The sequence below is a fragment of the Folsomia candida genome, unplaced genomic scaffold (assembly GCF_002217175.1).
Source record: "Folsomia candida strain VU population unplaced genomic scaffold, ASM221717v1 Fcan01_Sc005, whole genome shotgun sequence".
In the NCBI taxonomy this organism is placed as follows: domain Eukaryota; kingdom Metazoa; phylum Arthropoda; class Collembola; order Entomobryomorpha; family Isotomidae; genus Folsomia; species Folsomia candida.
Genome location: NW_019091197.1, coordinates 4,252,458 through 4,271,802, shown reverse-complemented (window position 1 = coordinate 4,271,802; position 19,345 = coordinate 4,252,458). Strand labels below are relative to the sequence as shown.

General features: G+C 37.1%; 1 protein-coding gene across 1 annotated transcript; it reads left to right on the top strand.

Annotated features, from left to right (window-relative positions):
• The first annotated feature begins 2,276 nt into the window (after window positions 1-2,276).
• Window positions 2,277-7,108, top strand: LOC118435958 (mast/stem cell growth factor receptor Kit-like). The gene is made up of 14 exons (XM_035852519.1): window positions 2,277-2,730; window positions 2,800-2,861; window positions 4,005-4,255; window positions 4,319-4,360; window positions 4,432-4,722; window positions 4,799-4,901; window positions 4,974-5,243; window positions 5,416-5,652; window positions 5,728-5,884; window positions 6,073-6,193; window positions 6,276-6,404; window positions 6,472-6,683; window positions 6,759-6,844; window positions 6,934-7,108. The coding sequence occupies exons 1-13, from the start codon at window positions 2,330-2,332 to the stop codon at window positions 6,841-6,843; spliced, it is 2,361 nt and encodes a 786-aa protein (XP_035708412.1). The 5' UTR covers window positions 2,277-2,329; the 3' UTR covers window position 6,844; window positions 6,934-7,108.
• The last annotated feature ends 12,237 nt before the right edge of the window (window positions 7,109-19,345 follow it).

The following is a 19,345-nucleotide window of genomic DNA, read 5'->3' as shown; positions in this document are numbered from 1 at the left end:
TTATGATGAAATCCGTGAGCGAAAATTCCCATTTTCATCGTGACATTTTTCTCTCAAGGGAGAAAAATACAGATTCTCCAGTACGGAGTCCATCATAATTTTGTTTAAACTTAAAATTGGTGGACACGAAGTGATTTTCTACGATTTTGGTTTGTTGCCTTTTTGAAAAAATTTTCAAAAATTGCAGAAATTTTCAAAAATTTTTGGAAATTTTTGGAAATTTTCAAAATTTCAAAATTTGTACAATCAACATAAAATCGGAAAAAACACTTCATGCTCACACATTTTAAGCTTAGACGAAATTATGATGGACTCCGTAATGGAGAATCTGTATTTTTCTCCCTTGCCAGAAAAATGTCACGGTGAAAATGGGAATTCTTGTTCACGGATTTCGTCATAATTTCGTTTAAACTGAGCATTATGAAAAATCTTGAAACACGTGTCTAATTATTGATCTAAGGGTACATAATTATCGTCGTTTCGTCAAAATCGGAGCGAGACCGCTGGCGTCATCGCATTGTAAGTAGAATACTCGAATTTTTAATTATAATTATGTACATGCATTTACCAGAAACTGAAAACATTTTAATTTGGCTCCAGTAATATTAAATTTTTGTATTGCTATTAAGATACATACTTACTGGGCCCACTGTAGCTGTACCTAGCGCTTATCATTAAAACCGCTGGAAATAATGAAAATCTGATATTTGCATTAGATTCCTCATCCGATTTTGCATAAATAACATTGATCAATTTGTAAAATCTTGCAAAGTATACCAGCAGGGAAAATATTGAAGAGACGCGGGCGGCGATAATTTTTCACCAAAAAAATGGGACGAGAAATAGAGAATTTGAAAAGTGTGACAGGAATCTAACGTGAACTTTAATTTAGTCCAACGGACTATAAAAACGTTTTTGAAAACCTCCAAGGACCACACCCATCGGGAAGCCTCTCAAGCCTGGAATCCGAAGAAATTCACGAAATTCCAACGGAAACCGGGCTCACTGCTGACAGTGTCGATGTAAATTATCCAATGAGTGCTCAAATTGAACCATAGACTTAGGACTTTTAAATGTGGTACTTGCCACAGCCTGATCGAACCCCAAAGGAAAGCTAGATTAAAGAAATGCAGCAGTCACCTCAAACGGTACGCTCCAAAAAAGTGAGCAGGATTATTTTTACAAATGAGGAGATTTTCACATCGGAAAAATCTTTTAACAAGCGAGTTGGCCTAATCTACGCAAAATCGGTCAGAGACATCCCCCAATATAGACAAAAGGTCAGAAAGTCACATTATCCAGGTTTTTTGATGATTTTGGCGGGTGGGAGCTAATTGGGGTAATTTCTCTACATTTTGCTGAAAATTGGGGGGAGATGGGGGAATTAAATTTCTTAAAATATGTTTTTGAGTCCGTGGTACATCCCCTAAGTGAGATCCAATTCAATGGAATCGATGGGACCTCTCAGCAGGACTCAGCACGAACTTATAGTGCAAAAAATGACCCAAGCGTAGCTAAAAAACCAAATTCCGGTCTTTATCTCCAATTAGAAATGGTCATCATGTTTGCTGGATTTGAATCACCGGAATATGAAAAATGGTCAAAGTTAGGGGCAAAGGTGTGTTCTAAGTCTCGTAGAAGTTTAGAGGTCTGAAAAAATTTTTTGATCACGAAATGGAACACTATGTCCACGAATTCAGTGCGTGCTTCGGAAAAGGACTGCAGGCGGCGTCTTGAGAGCTGCATTATTGCGGGGGGAGGAAATTTCGAAACTAAAAATTGTTTTCTAATCAGAAATTAACTGGCCTTCGACTAAAATTTACTAGAATTCTGTAACGCAAAAACTGTTAAAGCTATAGCGTCTTATTTAGCGTACAGTTTCAGTGGGCCACCTGTTACCTACGTAAGGCCGATTCGTCTTCAGTAAAAAAAATCAATTAATTCCAACGAATTTAAACCGACGTACATGTATGTATTATATGGGGAGGATTCGTGCCCATAGGGGCAGGAGTCCGGCCGCGCAGGTCACCATTTGGACCTATTGCAGACACCTCAATGCACTCGCATGCGATTATGAAAAAAATTAAACTGACGTACATACGTAATCTATTTATATAATTATGCATTTAACGCATGTATCTACATATCTATTTATACTCACTGTGTTCAGTAAAGTCACAGTGCGTCCTTATCAGCTAAAAATCCTTTCATCACTCAACCCATATCGCAAACAAATGACAAAAGAAGGAACTCACAATCAAAGCAGACAATCATGTAATTCTCCAAGTAGGTCAGGTTTTATCCGTATATTTCATAACATTTCCACAAAATGACATTTAGTTTTGGTCTACTACTCAATTGTGGTGAAATGTTGCGATTTATATTTTTAATTGCCCAGCTAAGCTGTTACTTCTTAATCTGCCATGCAGACGACAATGGAGTCGATACCTTATCCCTTGTGCCAAAAATATCCCCCACATCATCGCGTTCCCTTCTTCAGCCATATGTGAATACGTATTGCAACAAGAATTTCCCACCAGGTTACGTTTACTATGGCTGCTGTTCGGAAGAGCACCCCAAATCGCATTGTTTCCTGAACGATTATGACAGTCGAGATGCATTTTGCGAGACACAAAATTTGCATGCCAATCGATTTAGTTACACGTGTATAAAATCTCTATCGGATTTTAACTGCACGATACCGAAGGGGCAATGCTACTGTTGCTCACGGTGAGTTAAATGTTTAAAAATTCTACTGAATATTTATATGCAATATAGTTACCTAAATTCGTTTTACAGTGATGCCCCCACTGTGCCAGGAAACAGACCTACTCGTCCACCACAATCGGCTAATCTGACAGGTCCGAAATGCTTATGTAAAATGCGTAATATAAAATTTAGCACTTCTGGAACTCCTACTAACAATAAGCTGCACTGAGGATGTCCAGTGAGTTAAAAAAATCAGAGCTGGGATAATCCTTATTAATCCCTAATCCAGCAATCAGAGTTTCCTAATCCATAATCCCGATTTTTCTGGAATTAGAATTAATCCGGGAATAATCCCATTAGATGTTATTAATCCATAGTCGTGATTACGGATTACTAATCCAGATTAATCCCAATCATGATTACTTATTCATGATTAATCCTCAGTCTGGATTACTCGGTTTAATTCCTGTAGTTCTATTTCATCACACGGTCAACGGTGTAACTTGAGGTCTCAAGTTCTCACAATTGTGTCTTGCCAGCTACTATTTGAGGAGTCAACAAGTACTCGCTGGCTCGTGCTTTATCAGTTGAAACTGGTGTTTTAAATAAATATTTTTATGTGCAAATACATATTTGCAGTTTGTCACACTAGATATGTATAGTTTACAAAATCATTAATTACAAAATTAATCCGGATTATTAATCCATAATCCGGAAAATTCCAGAATTTATGGATTAATCCAGATTAATCCGGACATGCATTAATTTCACGAAAATAATTTAATCACAATCAACATTATTTTGTGGTTAATCCATAATCCTTAATCACCCCTCAAAAACCAATAATCACCCAGCTCTGAAAAAAATAAACCCAAAAATTAGGAATCACGTGGCAGCGATCTTTCCGCAAAATGGCCCTTTTGAAGAAAATACTGGCTGCAGCTGCAAGGTTCAATTTTTGAGTAACTTTCCATTTTTTTCCAGGGGGCGATAGTCAAGCCGTACGTGTGAACTTCGCCCCCAATATTTTTCTTCGAAGCTGCCATTCAACGAAAGCTTTCTGATTCCTCCTTTTTGGCTTGATTTTTTATATAACTCGCTAGAAGATCCCGGTGTGGCAAAAAGGTTCTATTGAACATAAGTACATACTCTACATAGGTACATAGCTTTGCATTTCGCTCAAATTCGCAATACATATCTAGTTTCACAATCTTCACTTATCACGACTTTCAAGTACATATGAGTATCTGTACTGCGGTGCTTTTGACAGCATGACAATTTTATATAAAGTATAGATCCATCATTTTGCGGAAACATCACGACAAACCACTTTTTCGGCGGGAATTACACCTTGGCACACATCATGGAACAAACGATTTGGGAAATTCCCCTATTTGAGTCACTGTCTTACGCCATGAAAGAAGGCACAAAGTTCATTAACGTGATGAATCCCAACTGTCTCGTGACCATTTGTCACATCGGGGAAAGCGCATTTTCCGGGGAGTGTCTCCACTTTACCCAAGATGGACGAAATAATTACACGACGGTGACAATTAACTTATTTGCTAATTAAATAAAACTAACATTACGTTTTTCCGAACATTTTTAGGATAGAAATTTCTCCACAGTTTCGATAAGTTGCGGCTGCATGGTAATGAGTGGCAATCAAGTAAAAAAATTGTTACTATTAATGATCAACGTTAATAGTGTGATTTGTCACAGAATGGACCACTTAATAATAATGGCTGCACAAAACCGGGAGATATCCTACAAAATGATGTGTCGTGTCAACCGCAAAATTTGGATACTGACACGTGTGCCGTACTTTATCAGGAAAACGGTTGCCAATCCTGTCATTTTGACGCCATTCGTCTTACCGATAAACGTCCGTCCTTTAAGCCGAGTAATTTCGCCGTAATTCGATCTCTTCGTGTCAATTCTGGTTGCAGCGTGCGTGCATCGGCTGCCCAAGATTTTATCGAGTTTACTGAGACGACGTCAATCGTGTCAGAAGTAAGCATTTGCCAGTATAAATCGCCGAATATTTACGTACTAGTTATACTTAATTATTGTACCAAATTGTGATTAGTTTTTTGTCCGAAACATAACGAATGACGAGGTGTACTTGCAATTTAACACTTTCGACTGCATCTGCGGACCCAAGACTATTGATGGCGGGGTTTCGTTTTCTGGTACGCAAGTAAATATGCAAATATGTGCACCATCTTCCTTCATACATGAATATGCAAATTGTGACTTTTAAGGGGGGACTATCACTGGAATTGTGGTCGGCTTAATTGCACTGGTCGCTGCAGCGGTAGGATTGACTTATTTCGTGAAGGGAAGGAAATACAAGGTCAGCTTCACGGTGGAAGAGACTGAGCAACTTAGGAATGAACTATTTAATGGAGGAGGGGAGGTAACGACTTGTGCACAAGCAGGACCGGAAGTGGATTTAGTAAACTCAATCACCATCAGTACTAACAACAATGGACTAAATGAGGAATATTCTGTTAAGAAGCAGAACATTGAAGGTTATAAATTGCCTATTCTCTGATGGTTATTCATTTCGGCGTATTTACAGTTATTTTGTTATGTATCGTCAACACGATATTATTACGCGAAAAAGTTAATTAGATAAGTTTGTCAAATTGACCCTAAATTGACCAAATTGACCCTAAATTAATAATATTCAAATGATTTCAGTTTTCAAAGATATTTTACTTGGACGCGGAAACTATGGCGTCATCTACAAAGGCATCATTACTTCGGAATCAGATCAGCAGAAGGTGCACTGCGCCATAAAAACTGTGGATGAATTAACTGCCAGAATTGATGATTTAAAATTACTCATGAACGAAATTAGAATAATGTCGTGTGTCGGTCGACACGAAAATGTGGTCGAGTTTTTGGGATTTTATTGTAATTTCCATCCCAAAAAATGTATGTAAAATTTATTTATAAATCGCCCTATCTTTATTCAAATTTACTTATCGTATTTGGAAAATTGTGATGCAGGGGAATTTCTCTGCCTGATGGAGCTTTGCGAGGGAAATTTGCACAGCTATCTTCTTCAGGCTCGGAATTACCAAAAGACTTCGAATTACTCAATTAATACTCAATTGAAAAAAGAGGGATATGTTTTTTACGAAGACACCTCATCAATTGAAGCACTGTTAGTAAAAACTTAGATACATATTAGTGGCCATGTCATGAATCCGAATAATTCAGAATGTAAATGGTTTTCTGGGGTTTCCTTAGAGATCTATACATGCTTAAAATCCTTGATTCTGAAGATTTATGAAATAACTTAATGCAATTATAACATTAAATCACATATGTAAGTATTTTCGATTTACTTAGAAGTTCAGATCCACACTCTCTTCCTCAGCTGGACGTACCGCCCGTCACAATTACGGAGAAAGAGATTCGAAAATGGTCAGCCGAAATTGCAAATGGGATGGATTATTTGACGATGAAAAATGTATCATAACAATGATTTTCATGTACTATATGTAAATATTTTCTGCCAAACGAAGAGATTTATTTTTGTTTTAATTATTTAGTTGCTACATGTTGACCTTGCAACTCGCAATGTACTGCTTTCGACGAATCTAACGGCTAAAATCAGTGATTTTGGATTGTCCAAGAAGCTATATGACGCCTTGTATTACAAAAAAGTTCATGGAGGTCATGTGAGTTGTCTTAGAAGAATAATTTAACACAAATTTGACGGGTTCTAAAATTGCTTAAAATTCCCAGATTTGGATTCCCATGAAGTGGAGTAGCTTCGAGTCCCTGATGGGGCTGAAATTCTCCAAAGAATCTGATATCTGGTCTTACGGGGTGACCATTTGGGAAATATTTAGCTTTGGTGAAGAGCCGTATCCGGATATGGGCGAAATGGTGGACCTTATCAGATTCCTTAATAGCGGACAAAGACTCCCATGTCCGTCATCTTGCGACGATGAAACGTATAAACAATATTTTCGCATTTCCCTGCAATTATCATAGAATATATATTTTGCTAACTACAAGTTCAATTCTAGTTATGCTCTGATGAAACAATGCTGGGAAATGGATCCGACAAAAAGACCCAATTTCTACGAGATAGGAATGTTCTTTAAAAACTAAGGAAAGCGAAATTATCCAATATTTATCTGGATTCATTCATACACATTAATTATTAGTGTTGTCGATAACCTTATTCATTTTCATATTTAGATTGCAATATACCAGAGGTTGATCAGAGAAGTATAGTATATTTATCAGGTTAAAATTACTAATTTGAAATTATAAAATTCATAAATAACGGATGTATCTGTCGAATCAGTTTCTTGTTACTCCATTCTATATACATATTTACGTAAACAAGAAAATATATGAAATGAGACTTATATATGAGATAATATGATATGAGACTTATACGTGGGTGTTTTATTATTAATTTTCAAAAGGTATGTTCCGCACTGTTTCTCGCCAAAATTTTGATGAAAGAACAAACTTCGAATACATTTAGGAGGCTGTGATTTTTTTCAGTTCTGTAGGTTAACATTAACACTAGCAATAACCCATTAAAATTTACCTCGAAAATATGCCAAAATTTACGACTTCATATCACTATCATCCGAAAACCGTTTTCCCCTGATGTCTTTCTTTAAGTTTCGAAACGAATAATAATCACTAAGGGTCAAGTCTGAACTGCACGGGGTGTGGTTTGTGCAGGCAAAGCGATTTTCGTCTGCACTATCCCTCGCAAAAAGCCAGGTATGAGGAGGAGCGTTGTCGTCTAAAAAAAGGCCAACTCTATATTTTGACCCCACGTTTCTTTTCAACCGGAGGACGCAGCTCCTTCTGGGTACCTGCATACGCGGCCCCATTTATTGTAGTATTTCCAGCAATAAATTTTATAAGGAGGGGACCTTTGATATCCTTGAAAATGGTCATCATCAATTTTTTGTCAGATTTTTGCACTTTTCAATTCTCGGGCGGTGGCAACCCCTCCTGCTTCCATTGAGGGAATTATTATTTGGTCACCGGGTCATAATAGTAAACTCAGGTACCATATTTAGCTAATAAAATATTGAGCAGGTTCAAGTCTTCATTTAATAGGTTAAAATTGGCATTGCAAAAGTCGACTCGATCATGTTTTTGAGATGCCGAAAGCAATTTTCGTACCCAACGGACGGAATCCATTTTCATACCTAAGTCTTCAGTTAACATGGAACAAATTGCTGGTTTTGGAACACCCATCTCATCTGCTAAATAGGACAGTTTCAATCGCGGATCTCTCATTATTGGTTCTTCTAGTTTCCAGAGCCTTTCTGTGGAAGAAACGGATTTTGAGCGTCCTGGCGACTTTTTGCCCGAGACCTCGTTTCGCCATCATTTAAAATTATTAAATCAATTGAATTTGTGTTTTGTGTTGGGCAGTTTTCATCGTAAATTTTAAGCATTCAATCATAAATCTGCGACACGTATTGCCCATCCAGCATTAAAAATTAAATCACACTACGATATTTAATTTGCAAATCTAGCATTTTTTCCGTCGAGGTAAAGTTTGCCGATTTATTGCTAGTGTTTATGCTAACCCACAGAGCTGAAAAAAATCACAGCCTCCTAAATGTATTTGAAGTTTGTTCTTTCATCAAAATTTTGGTGAGAAACAGTGCGGAACATACCTTTTGAAAATTAATAATAAAACACCTACATATTCCTTCAACTCCTCCAAGGTTACATATACCGTTGCCCTTCAGTCATTAAATTATGTTTGTGTCCACGTAAGTTAATTTTTAGCTATGTCTATTTAGTATATGTACACTTCGCTATAAGATTCAAATTAAATAATCAAATTATCCATTATACGAATTATTATGGAAGTATCTAATATTTACTATCAAGAATAATGAAGAATATGAAGAAATGACTATTTATGTATTTATATGCAAATAAATGGACTTATTTGTTATTTGTATGAGGACAAACTCACCACCAGCTTAAATACAGAAATGTTCGTAACATATTATGTATGTATGTACATATTACCAACCAACCCGATATTTGCCTAAAACCTATGTTTTTTTGCGATTTAGTAATTTAATTTTGAAGATAATATTCCGCGGCTTTCTTTCGAAAGATTAAGCATTCACAATTTAATTTAACCCTGTCAGGACGGTAAACTACAAACTTTTTTCTCATTATTTTTCTTAGATAAGACCACTAATGAAAGTTTCTTATAAATATTTCGATGTAAAACCAAGCTTCAGAAAGACCTTGGCACGAAAAGTGCATAACAGTATGTAGAAATTGCAACACTTAGATATAACCACGGGTGACATAGTTATGACTTACAATGGAGGTCTCCCAACGTATGCTCACAGATTTGGACCACACTAGCGTCAATCGATCACAAATTTAATTAGTATGAAATTTGCAACTGGAACTATTTGCCAATGCTCAATTTCAGCGGATATATTTGCATAAAAAGAGGAGAAAATGCACCCCAAAGGCTGGCAAATTTTTCATTTTCCAAATTTGCTGCGCATTTTTCCCGCTTTGGATGCAAATATCTCCGCCAAACCTGCGCATTGGCAGATAGTTCCATTTTCAAATTTCATACTAATTAAATTTGTAATCGATTCGTCGCCGTATTCGGTCGAGGGAGGAACGACGAGGATCAAACCATACTTAAAGATCCTTTGAGAAAAGGATTCCAGCATATTTATTGACAGCAATTTGGAGCTAATTCGATTCTTAATTTGAAAATTACAAATCGAAATTCACCGAGTCAAATTCTGCAAATATTCGATTCGAATAGTGACTTACTTCGCACTGTTCACTTGGCTTGTTAAATACTTTTCTTCACAGTTTTTGTCTTATCTAAGCTTTTCTTTCCTAGGTTTGGTTAAAGTATGTATGTATGTATGTACATATTCATGATATTTAGGGTTCTCCTGTCGTACTCTCGTTATTTGTATGAGTATGCATGAGTAGCCGATGTGGGCTGATCGTTAAAGGATTCAATTCAAATTGATTTATTGAATGATTTATTGATTGATTATTATACAAATATAACGTTATACCGAACGTTTAATCATTTTATGCTGTCTGGAATTGGAATTTAAATGAGGAGAGTAGTTTATGAAATATGCCGAAATTGAATGCCATTCTGTATCATCCTCTGGGCAATAGTACAATTAAGCTTCTTGGTATCCCTCTTGCCATCCCTGAGCGGAAATTAAGTTTTTACATTAATCTTGCTTATGTAAAAAAAATTGTTCCAAACAAGATGACATTCGCCTCCGTCAGCCCCTTAAGAATGGACGTGGAAAGCATTTGGCAAGTAATTGAAACCTACACGAAGGTCTTCTCCTACTTATGGCAATTTCCTATCACGTATCGTGTAAGAAGCAAAAAGAAGCGAGTTGAATTACTACCAATTCGCAGTTATTCGTACAGTGCATGGAAAATTTATGGGTGTGTCATCCCCTTCTATCTACTCACATGGGTATCAACCCTAATTTGGATAAATCAGACTAATTCGGCTCATTCGCTGAGGATCCACCAGATCGTCGTCATTTGTTGTGGTGTCGTTTGCTTGATAACGCTTGGATCGGGTTTTATTGGGGTTGCCTTGTGGCGAAAAGTGTATGTAAAGATGACCAATGAGCTGACGGACGACTACAATGACCTCGTGCAACGTAAGTGGGGGGAGTTATCTTGGGGGGAGATTGTGTAAAAATCGTTATTTTTGTGCAAGATATTTTCACATTTCGTGCAATAAGATCGTCTTAGGATAAGAATAACTTCATCCAAAGATTCCTACAAATTTCTGCCAGTTTTTCTTTTACGAACACCAACTCTTTCCTTGTTAACATGTTCACCTACTTATCCATGTCTATTTGAATCCATATTGCTGACGTGATCATTATGTAGATCACCATCAAGAAGTTTTTGCCGCGTTCTTTATCGGACAACTCCTTAGGTTTTGCAATGTTTTTTACCATTGCACAAACACCGGCCATACTTTGGCGACCATAAGATTTTCATATCTAAATTATACAATTTTTCTTTAGAATTTGATCTGACCACTCCTAAACGCTCAAAGTTGATAGTAACACGAGTACTGCAAAGTATAATGATTCTCTATGCGTGCAGTCCCCTTGTGATGACCCCGCTCATTCTCTACCTCAATATCGACGGCCTGAGCCTTATCATGACCTTATTCTTGAAAATTAAAATTGTCTCTGGTCCGATAAAGTGTTTAATTTTTACGATTAGACTTCTCCTCACGGTACCAATTGCCTTGGAAAGCCCCAGACTACTCGCGGTTTTGATCATTTCCGGATTCTTGAAGCTCACCATGGTTTCCTCGTATTATACCGAGCTCTGGGGAATTATCAGAAACTCGACAAGTTTTCACCAACTACGAATTTGCTTCAAGTTTTATGACAGACTGAGAATCAATTTGAAACATGATCGAGTAATGAGAATGAATTTTTTTGGTCTTTTTTTCCAGGCTTTAGTCCTGTTAGGGATTATTTTATCATTTTGCACGGTTAAACTGCGTGACAAGATTCCGTGGCAAATTTACCTTGCATTCCCGATCTTCTCCTGGATGACGTTTGCCATTGGGGATGTGGCAATTCCGATTTTTGTGGAATCTGCAACCCTTCCGGAGGAGTGGTTGAGCAGGGTGAAATTCGTGGTGGGGAGCTGGTCAGGAGGGGAGAAGGCGTGGGGGGTTAGAGTCGCGAAATCTCTGCAGGTAAAATGGGTCGAAGTAGGGCTCGGAAATTTCAAGCTGTACGATGTCAGTAAAGGGACCAAGTCCATGGTACCATTTATTATAATGGATCATACGATAACGTTACTTTTGTCGATTGATTTTTAGAACATTATAAATTTTGGAACACACAAATGTATGTAGCGTCTCTCTTGAGGTGTCAAATAAAAATGCCAGTTGGCAATCTCAGATGTCACATTTTGACGAATTAAAGCATAGCGTCTAAACAAATTTTATCGCATTTTCATTGGATTATGTATTCAGGTTTCAGTAGATTTTTGAGTTATTTAACACCTACATATATTAAATACTAGATATTGCCTGCGTGGTAGCTAGTAGTCCGGGAAAATAGATATTTCTGCCAATTGTTGAACGGAAACCGTTTGAGATTGCAACTTTATTAGTGACGTTCAGATTGATTAATTGATTTATTTATTGCAATAGACACCCTATTTATGGATTCTTGAGTACGCCTTAATATAAAAATATGACATTACAGTATATAAAAAATAACGTTAGGACTCATTATAATTTGTAAGTGATTAGAAATCATCTATATTATCACATGATTCCAACAATAAGTATTAGTGCACTGCTGATTTATAAGCTTTACACAACTTCAATAATACTTACAATTAGATTTGTAAACTTTCCTTGATTTGTACTGATCAATAAATTATTACTATGCAATAAAACTTTTGAAGCTCTATATTTAAAGGACTTTTACATGACATCATTATTAATAATACAAGAAAGTTTCTTGTACCTACTACTGCAATAAGTTCTGTCCACTATAAAAATTAATGTAGTGGACTCAGTTTAGTGAATTTTAAAAAACGAACAAGATCACGAGAAAGCCCATTAAATTCCCTACAAAATCCCTGAGCACTTTTCAAAATTTCCTCTTTTCGAAGCTTCAAGTACCCAAAGTTTAGGTATCCACATCCCACTCGCGGTACGCACTCATACCAAGGAATATTAGTCTCATTTCTCAGCGACAGATTTTTTCTCGGATTTCAAACTTGTACATGGTTTATCACATGTATCTAGCTTCAGTTTGGACCGCATATCATATTCCAGAAGGTCGAGGTTCGGCGGCAGGGAATTTTATTCTCTGTCCGAAATAGGGTCAGGAATTTTGGATTTCCACCACCCATTTAGGATTTTGGTCTCATGAGCAGAACCTGAGCCCTGCTTGAATGTCTAGTCGATATTTTTTAATAGGGTGTGGTCCAGTGGTTCTCCCATTCGCTCGATAACTTCAAAAAATACTTTTTGACAAGAAATTTCACCCCCAGAGGAAGAAAATTCACTTTTTTGACCAAATCCAATTTATGCCCAATAAAAAAATCGCAGAATCTGGATAGTTGGTCCGATTACAATTTTTAAAATTTTTATGAATAATATGGACTGGTGGGGTAATAATACGGTCCTCTTCATAATTTTATATTACCTCAATTGTGAATGTTTATCTATCTTTTAAAAATACTCATTTCCATATTTCAAGCGCGTACCGTATGATCAGTGCCCGGCTTTTGAAGGTTCTATTTTTACTTGGAGTGAAGTTAACAAGTGTTTCTCTTCACATCTTGAAGACATAAGTCCAGGGTCGAGTTTAGGGACCTGGGACGTAGTTTTACTTCGCCCGTTCATTTGTAGGGAAATTTTTCTTCGGGTCCGGCATGAATTCGGCCGAATTCAGGTTTTGCGCGCCTTCGTGATTTTTGGTGACCTTTTTGACCGTTCCCTCTGCCATTTCAGCACCTTGTATCACAAAAAATTTCGGAACATGGTTTCTGACAGACAATTGCATGGGGAATTCAATAAAAAATAGTACAACTGGCTAACTTAACTGCTACTGATGTTTTTGATGCGCGGAATGCGTGAGACAGAACTTATTGCAGTAGTAGGTATTATTAGTTTCTTGAAGAAACTACCACAAGAGAAAGTGTCAGCTAAAATAAGAAATCCTGACAAATTAGCTTGTTCCCATGAGCAATTATTTGTTTCTAATTTACACTTTTTAATTTTAATTGCTATTCATTAACCGATTTTGCCAAAATTAATAACTGAAGCACTTTTATAATTTACTTATGTGACCATTAATGATCTCTTTTGCTTTCTCCATGACCCCCACGGGACTAAAATTTCACTCAAAATACCCACAAATCCTGCCCCACTGCCAATAATTAAAATAACAATTCCCCCCACGAATTGTTGCACTTTTAACTTTTGTGGACCATCTGCATCGTTGAAGTTGCTCGAACCATCACCATCCTGCTTTAAATCTTGTCTCGCCTTTCGAATATTGTACACGTCTGTATCAATCCATTTATGGATCAGTCCCATTTCTATGGCGTTCCACATTGTGTAATCGAAATGATGACGAAAAATTGCCCGTTTTTGATAAATCTTGAAAATTACAAACACATGCAAATGTCTGAATTCATAGCAAAGGTACAAAGGTTTTTGCGCTTGAGGGGTCATTGGGAAATTATCTTATTTGATGTTACTCCAGGTTGTCTCAGTTTATTCAAGTTTTTAAAATATGGAGAAAATCTGGATTTTCAACACATTTTAAAAACTTTAATAAACTGATTCAACCTAACGTATAACATCAAATTAATCCTCCAATCACCATCTCAAGTGCAAAAACGTGAATCAATATTGGCAAAAAATAGACATATACCAGTCCGTCGTCAATGAAAAAAGCAGTAGATTGCTATAATTTGAGCCCAGTCCTTCCAAAACGATCGCTTGCATTCTTGTTGATTTCAAACACTGCTACTCCCTTTCAAATGCAGCAACAAAAATCTTCTTTCGCAGCCTTTGTGATGCATTCTAGTGAGTTAGGGTGCAAGGACAATTTCTTCATAATGGTTACAAATGTAGGACTTGTAGATGAGCGAAAGAGGTCATAAGCAGCACCCCCTGAAAACATAATTTTTAGCCCGGTTTTCATCGATGTAGGTGTCATGACATCATATATATGCAAATACATAATCTGTATGTAGACAAATGAGCGTACTCACGCCAACCTTCGCATCTGCGTAACTTAAGTTATGTTGCATAACTTTGCGAGAATTTGAGAGATTTCGCAAAACCTTTACTGGACAATCATTTGAGATTTTTTTTTGCAAATCTACATGGGTATGTTCTTATTTCGCGAACTCGGCCTCAGCAGCACAAACAAGAGAAATTACAGAAATGCGTGGAAACAATATTAAAATACGTGTTTTTAATTAATGGATTTGAGCGATTTGCGAATCCCCTCACGACACAAATTTTTTAATCTTCACAACTTGTGAAGATTACAAGTTTGCTCAATAAGTTGCGATGCGATATAAGACGTTGTCATGAGTACGCTCAATATGCATATCATACGGTGGATATACCTCTTCCCACGACGTTCAATCCCGTCATAAAATTCGACTCAGCTAATTCCTCGAAAGTCTCAGGAACCCAGGAATGTATAGGAAATGCCAAAACCGAGACTAACTTTGCTCTATATGCCGTTGTTCCCACTGCAACAAATAACAACCAAAATCCACAAAATGCACGAATCCAACTAAACTCTTTATCCGGCTGGGGAGCATCTTGTTCCAAAACAGATTTACAAATGTACCACACTATTTTAGACACTGACCACGACGACGCCCGTTTACTAGCCAGTTGGCCACCGTTCCTCGAATCCAATACCGGCACGAGGAAAAGCAGTTTGACCACAATTCCCGAAAACAAGGTGCATGACCCAAATAAAATCCACGAATCGAATCGTAACGGCCACACAATAGCTTCTGCCGAATAGATCACTTCCGGAGAGTGACAAACGAAGATTATCCACTCGTACGACAATGGAGCTGACCATTCCACGTATTGGTTTCGACTGTAAATGTGCGCAATGACGAAGGCTATTTCTGCGACTTCATTATACACGTCGCCCACTGCTCCGGCCCAAGTCCCATTTTTTAACTGGACCCCCGTCCCCCCGTCAAATGACGAGAGGGACATGTCGTAAGTAAAGTTGAGCTTTTTCATCGCCCCCTCCAACCAGGTTACGTAGTAGCCACGCTTAGGATGATATTTCTCATCACCATTTGATTCCACTTTATGGATTTGAATTCTAAACGGCGCTTTTGGAATTGACATTTTTATGCACCGCCCAAAATGATTTTTGGTAAGGTCGGGAAAGATTTGGGACAAATGGTGGGATGTATTTTCGTCCAAATTAAGCAAAGTGATGAGTTGAGGTTTTCCTCCGTTTTGATCAGGATGCATTGTTTTTACGAGAATTGATCTCTCGTCCAAATAAAAGCCAATTTTATATTTTATTTTTAACCCAAATTCTGGCGAGGCCATGAGTTCATTTTGTCCAAAGAAGATGTAGTAATCTTCATCCTTTCGAGTTAGGGGGAGAAAATGTGGGGTTAAAGTTTGGAATAACTGAAGGCCTGGATTGTTGCTATCGTAAGCAGAGGTCGTACTAATAATGATGACCACGGAGCAGATTGCAGTTCTTAACTTGGGTACGTTTTCTGCCCCACTGTGGAGTCGAGTCGTTGCGCTGTTTAGGTCAATTTGCCGTTGGACGAGAATCTCGTCGGATTCCTGACTCAAGTCTTGGTTTGTCCTTTCATTATTCTTGTAATGCGTCCACACAAGGTCGCAGTGAGACAAATGCGTGAAAATCGACTTCTTTAAGAAAATAGTTATTTCTTGTTGGAAAATCGGACTGGTAGGAAATTTTAAGGAACTTGATGCAAGTACCGATGTGAAAATCTCCTCATTTGTAAAAAAAGTCCTGCTGACTCGTGCATTAATTTAATCTGGTTTTCCTTTGGGGTACGATCAGGCTGTGGCAAGTACCACATTTTAAAGCCTTAAGCCCAAGCTTAAATTTGAGCACTTATTGGATAATTTCCATCGACATTGTCAGCAGTGAGCCCGGTTTCCGTTGGAATTTCGTGAATTTCTTTGGATTCCAGGCTTGACAGGCTTCCCGATGGGTGTGGTCTTTGGAGGTTTTCAAAAAATTCTTATTCGACTGTTCTTAGTCTATTGAGCCCCCATGAACGTTTTTATAGTCCGTTGGGCTAAATTAAAGTACACCTTTGACTTTTTCAACACATGTCAAATTCACTATTTTTCATTGATTTTTTTTTGTGAAAAACCATCGCCGCCCGCTTCTCTTCAATTTCGTATATATTTATCTAGATGTTCAAAAATTACAAAGTCCATAGTGAATCATAGTGTAAATCGCATGGCGAATCTAATGCACTTATCAGATTTTAATTCTGCGGCGCAGTTTTTTAACAATCAGCTATTGACACTTGTGTGTATACGACTAGGTAATAGAAATAAAGTCAATAGAAAAGTCAGCATTTTTATGAGCAAATGTGTCTTTATTTCAAGAAGTGAAGTTTGTAAAGTGAACAAAAGTGAATTAGTGTAATGTGCAGACAAAATCAGCCTAAGGCATACCTGGTATGATCGATAAACGGTGTAAAATGTGAATGGAATAGATGATCGCGTAAATCATTCAATTTTCAAAACATTTCACCCATAATATTGTGTCGTTGGGGTTTTTACGGGCGTACAGAAAAATTTAGTTGACCCATCCACGCAACGCTTATGTAAGAAAATGGCGTAAATTACTTCGTTCCAGGTAGCATTTTCCCCGATTTTTTGGTTCACTGTGCATTATCTAACAGCTCTCCCAAGCTAAATTTAGTACGACTTTCGTTGATTAAGGGGTGAAAGCCCTTTATGTATAAGACCGCTATGTCCGTCCGTCCGTCGGCCCGTTGTTGGTCAAATAATAACGCGTGAACGAAAAGGTATAGAAACTCGAAATTTTGAACGTAAGCTCCTTATGCCAAGGGGCATGGCAAATTCAAAGATGTGCACTGTATGTAATTGTAGGTCACAGCGCTAGGTTACAGTGTGGAAGAGGTCAAAGGTCATAAATGTTAAAAACATATCAGACGTGTCAATTTCAACAGATTTTCAGATTTTAACACACAAATTTCACTCCTTGGTTACATTCGTTGTAATGGTTTATTCTTTTATTATTCTGTCCGAACTCCGAATCATATACAATGCCTGTCTTTATTGAGGCACAAGGTTTACATACTTTTCTTTCTATTCCGATTGCGAGTTGTATATCGCGAACATCGAGTTTCGGACCTAGAATCCTTTTGTCACCTTCAATTATTAAAGACGATGGTGTCCTAAGCGAAGCACGGAGTCCAAGCCATTACCAGCACCGCCTAAATATACACAAAGTATAATTGCCATACCACATGACGCAATCTAATTGCATATTCGGTGTGGGAAGACGTGCTTCATTTGCGAGGGAATTAACAATTTACCCCATAAGACCCGAATCAGGTCTTATGGGGTTAGGCCGTTAACTAATGAGAACGTTCATTCGTGTAGCTTAAAATATGTGCATATAGAATACACTTTATCTACCTAATAACCATTACACGAAAGGAATATTGACAACTTTTAACCTCATTCCTGTCAGGATACACAATTGCAGACATTGCAGACACTCCATTATTAAAGACCAATTAAGTAAGTTCATACTTGATATCCAGCAATTTGCAAACTTTTCGTGGACATGATACATGTATACATGATTTCAAAGAAAGAGAGAGAGAGAGCATTGAGCTTCGTGCTAGGAAAATAAGTTGGCAAAGCTTGCAAGGTTAAAGCGCAATAGTGACATAATTATCTATTATAAAAAAATATATTTGTTTGCCGTACTACGAACCCTACTTCTTTGGGTCACACAAGAACGGCTATAGCGACGGTTGGGGCAACTTTAAAAAAATTGTCCTCTAGTACACTAATTTTATTGCCTATGTAGGACTTATCTTTCATGGAAATTCATAAATTTAAAATACAGCTGCTAAGATTAAATAGTAAAAAATAAAAAATAAATATTTATAACAAAACGCATATATGTATTAATAATACTGCGAAAACGCTCGGTTTGATGATTTTGCTTGATGAAGAATAAATTACTACAGATGTTAATTTGAAAGCTTGCAAGATAATAAATATTTACTGGATATATCCTCCGATGCCGATTCCAACTACACAAGTAGATATGTAGATAAATATTTTCAGGTTGGGTATATGGCTACGTTGAAAATCTTGGTATTTAAGCTTTCAATCATGATCGGAAGTATCATTCATTTAAATAATTAAAGAATGCGCATCGAGTTTGCACTGATTCATGCATGCAAACGTATTGTACCTACTCATATATTGCCTATAGCCTAACTCTTCATTATCTAAACTGCATAAATAGTTATGCAAGCAGCTTAAGCGCAATGTTAGTTTTGATTTTCTTCCAATAATGAAAATACCCAAGTCAATTGTAGTCATGGAGCTATCCTTTCGCTTCAAAAGTTTCTTAGAAAGCAAGAGATCGGTTATACTGTAATCCTAATTAATGGTGTACTTGGACGATATTTTTTTGCAAAAATAATCCAATGAAGAATTTTGGCCCGGAATGATCCACACAATCGCTTGACTATAAACCTTGACTATATACCCCTATTATTAACCAACGGAAGCATGCAAATAATTGCATGACATTACAATACCTCAGACATTAAATAATTATGTATGTATGACAATTTTGAGTAAGTGCATGTACACTGAAATGAATTCACCACATACATACATATGTGTCTGCTAAATGATGAACAAAAATGCATGCAACGAAGATTCATACAATGTATGTATTGCACATATTTATGTACATATATCTGGGAATTGTACTTATCAGGTGCCTACCTATTTATGAACACTCGAGCCAGTCTCTGATAATTGCCA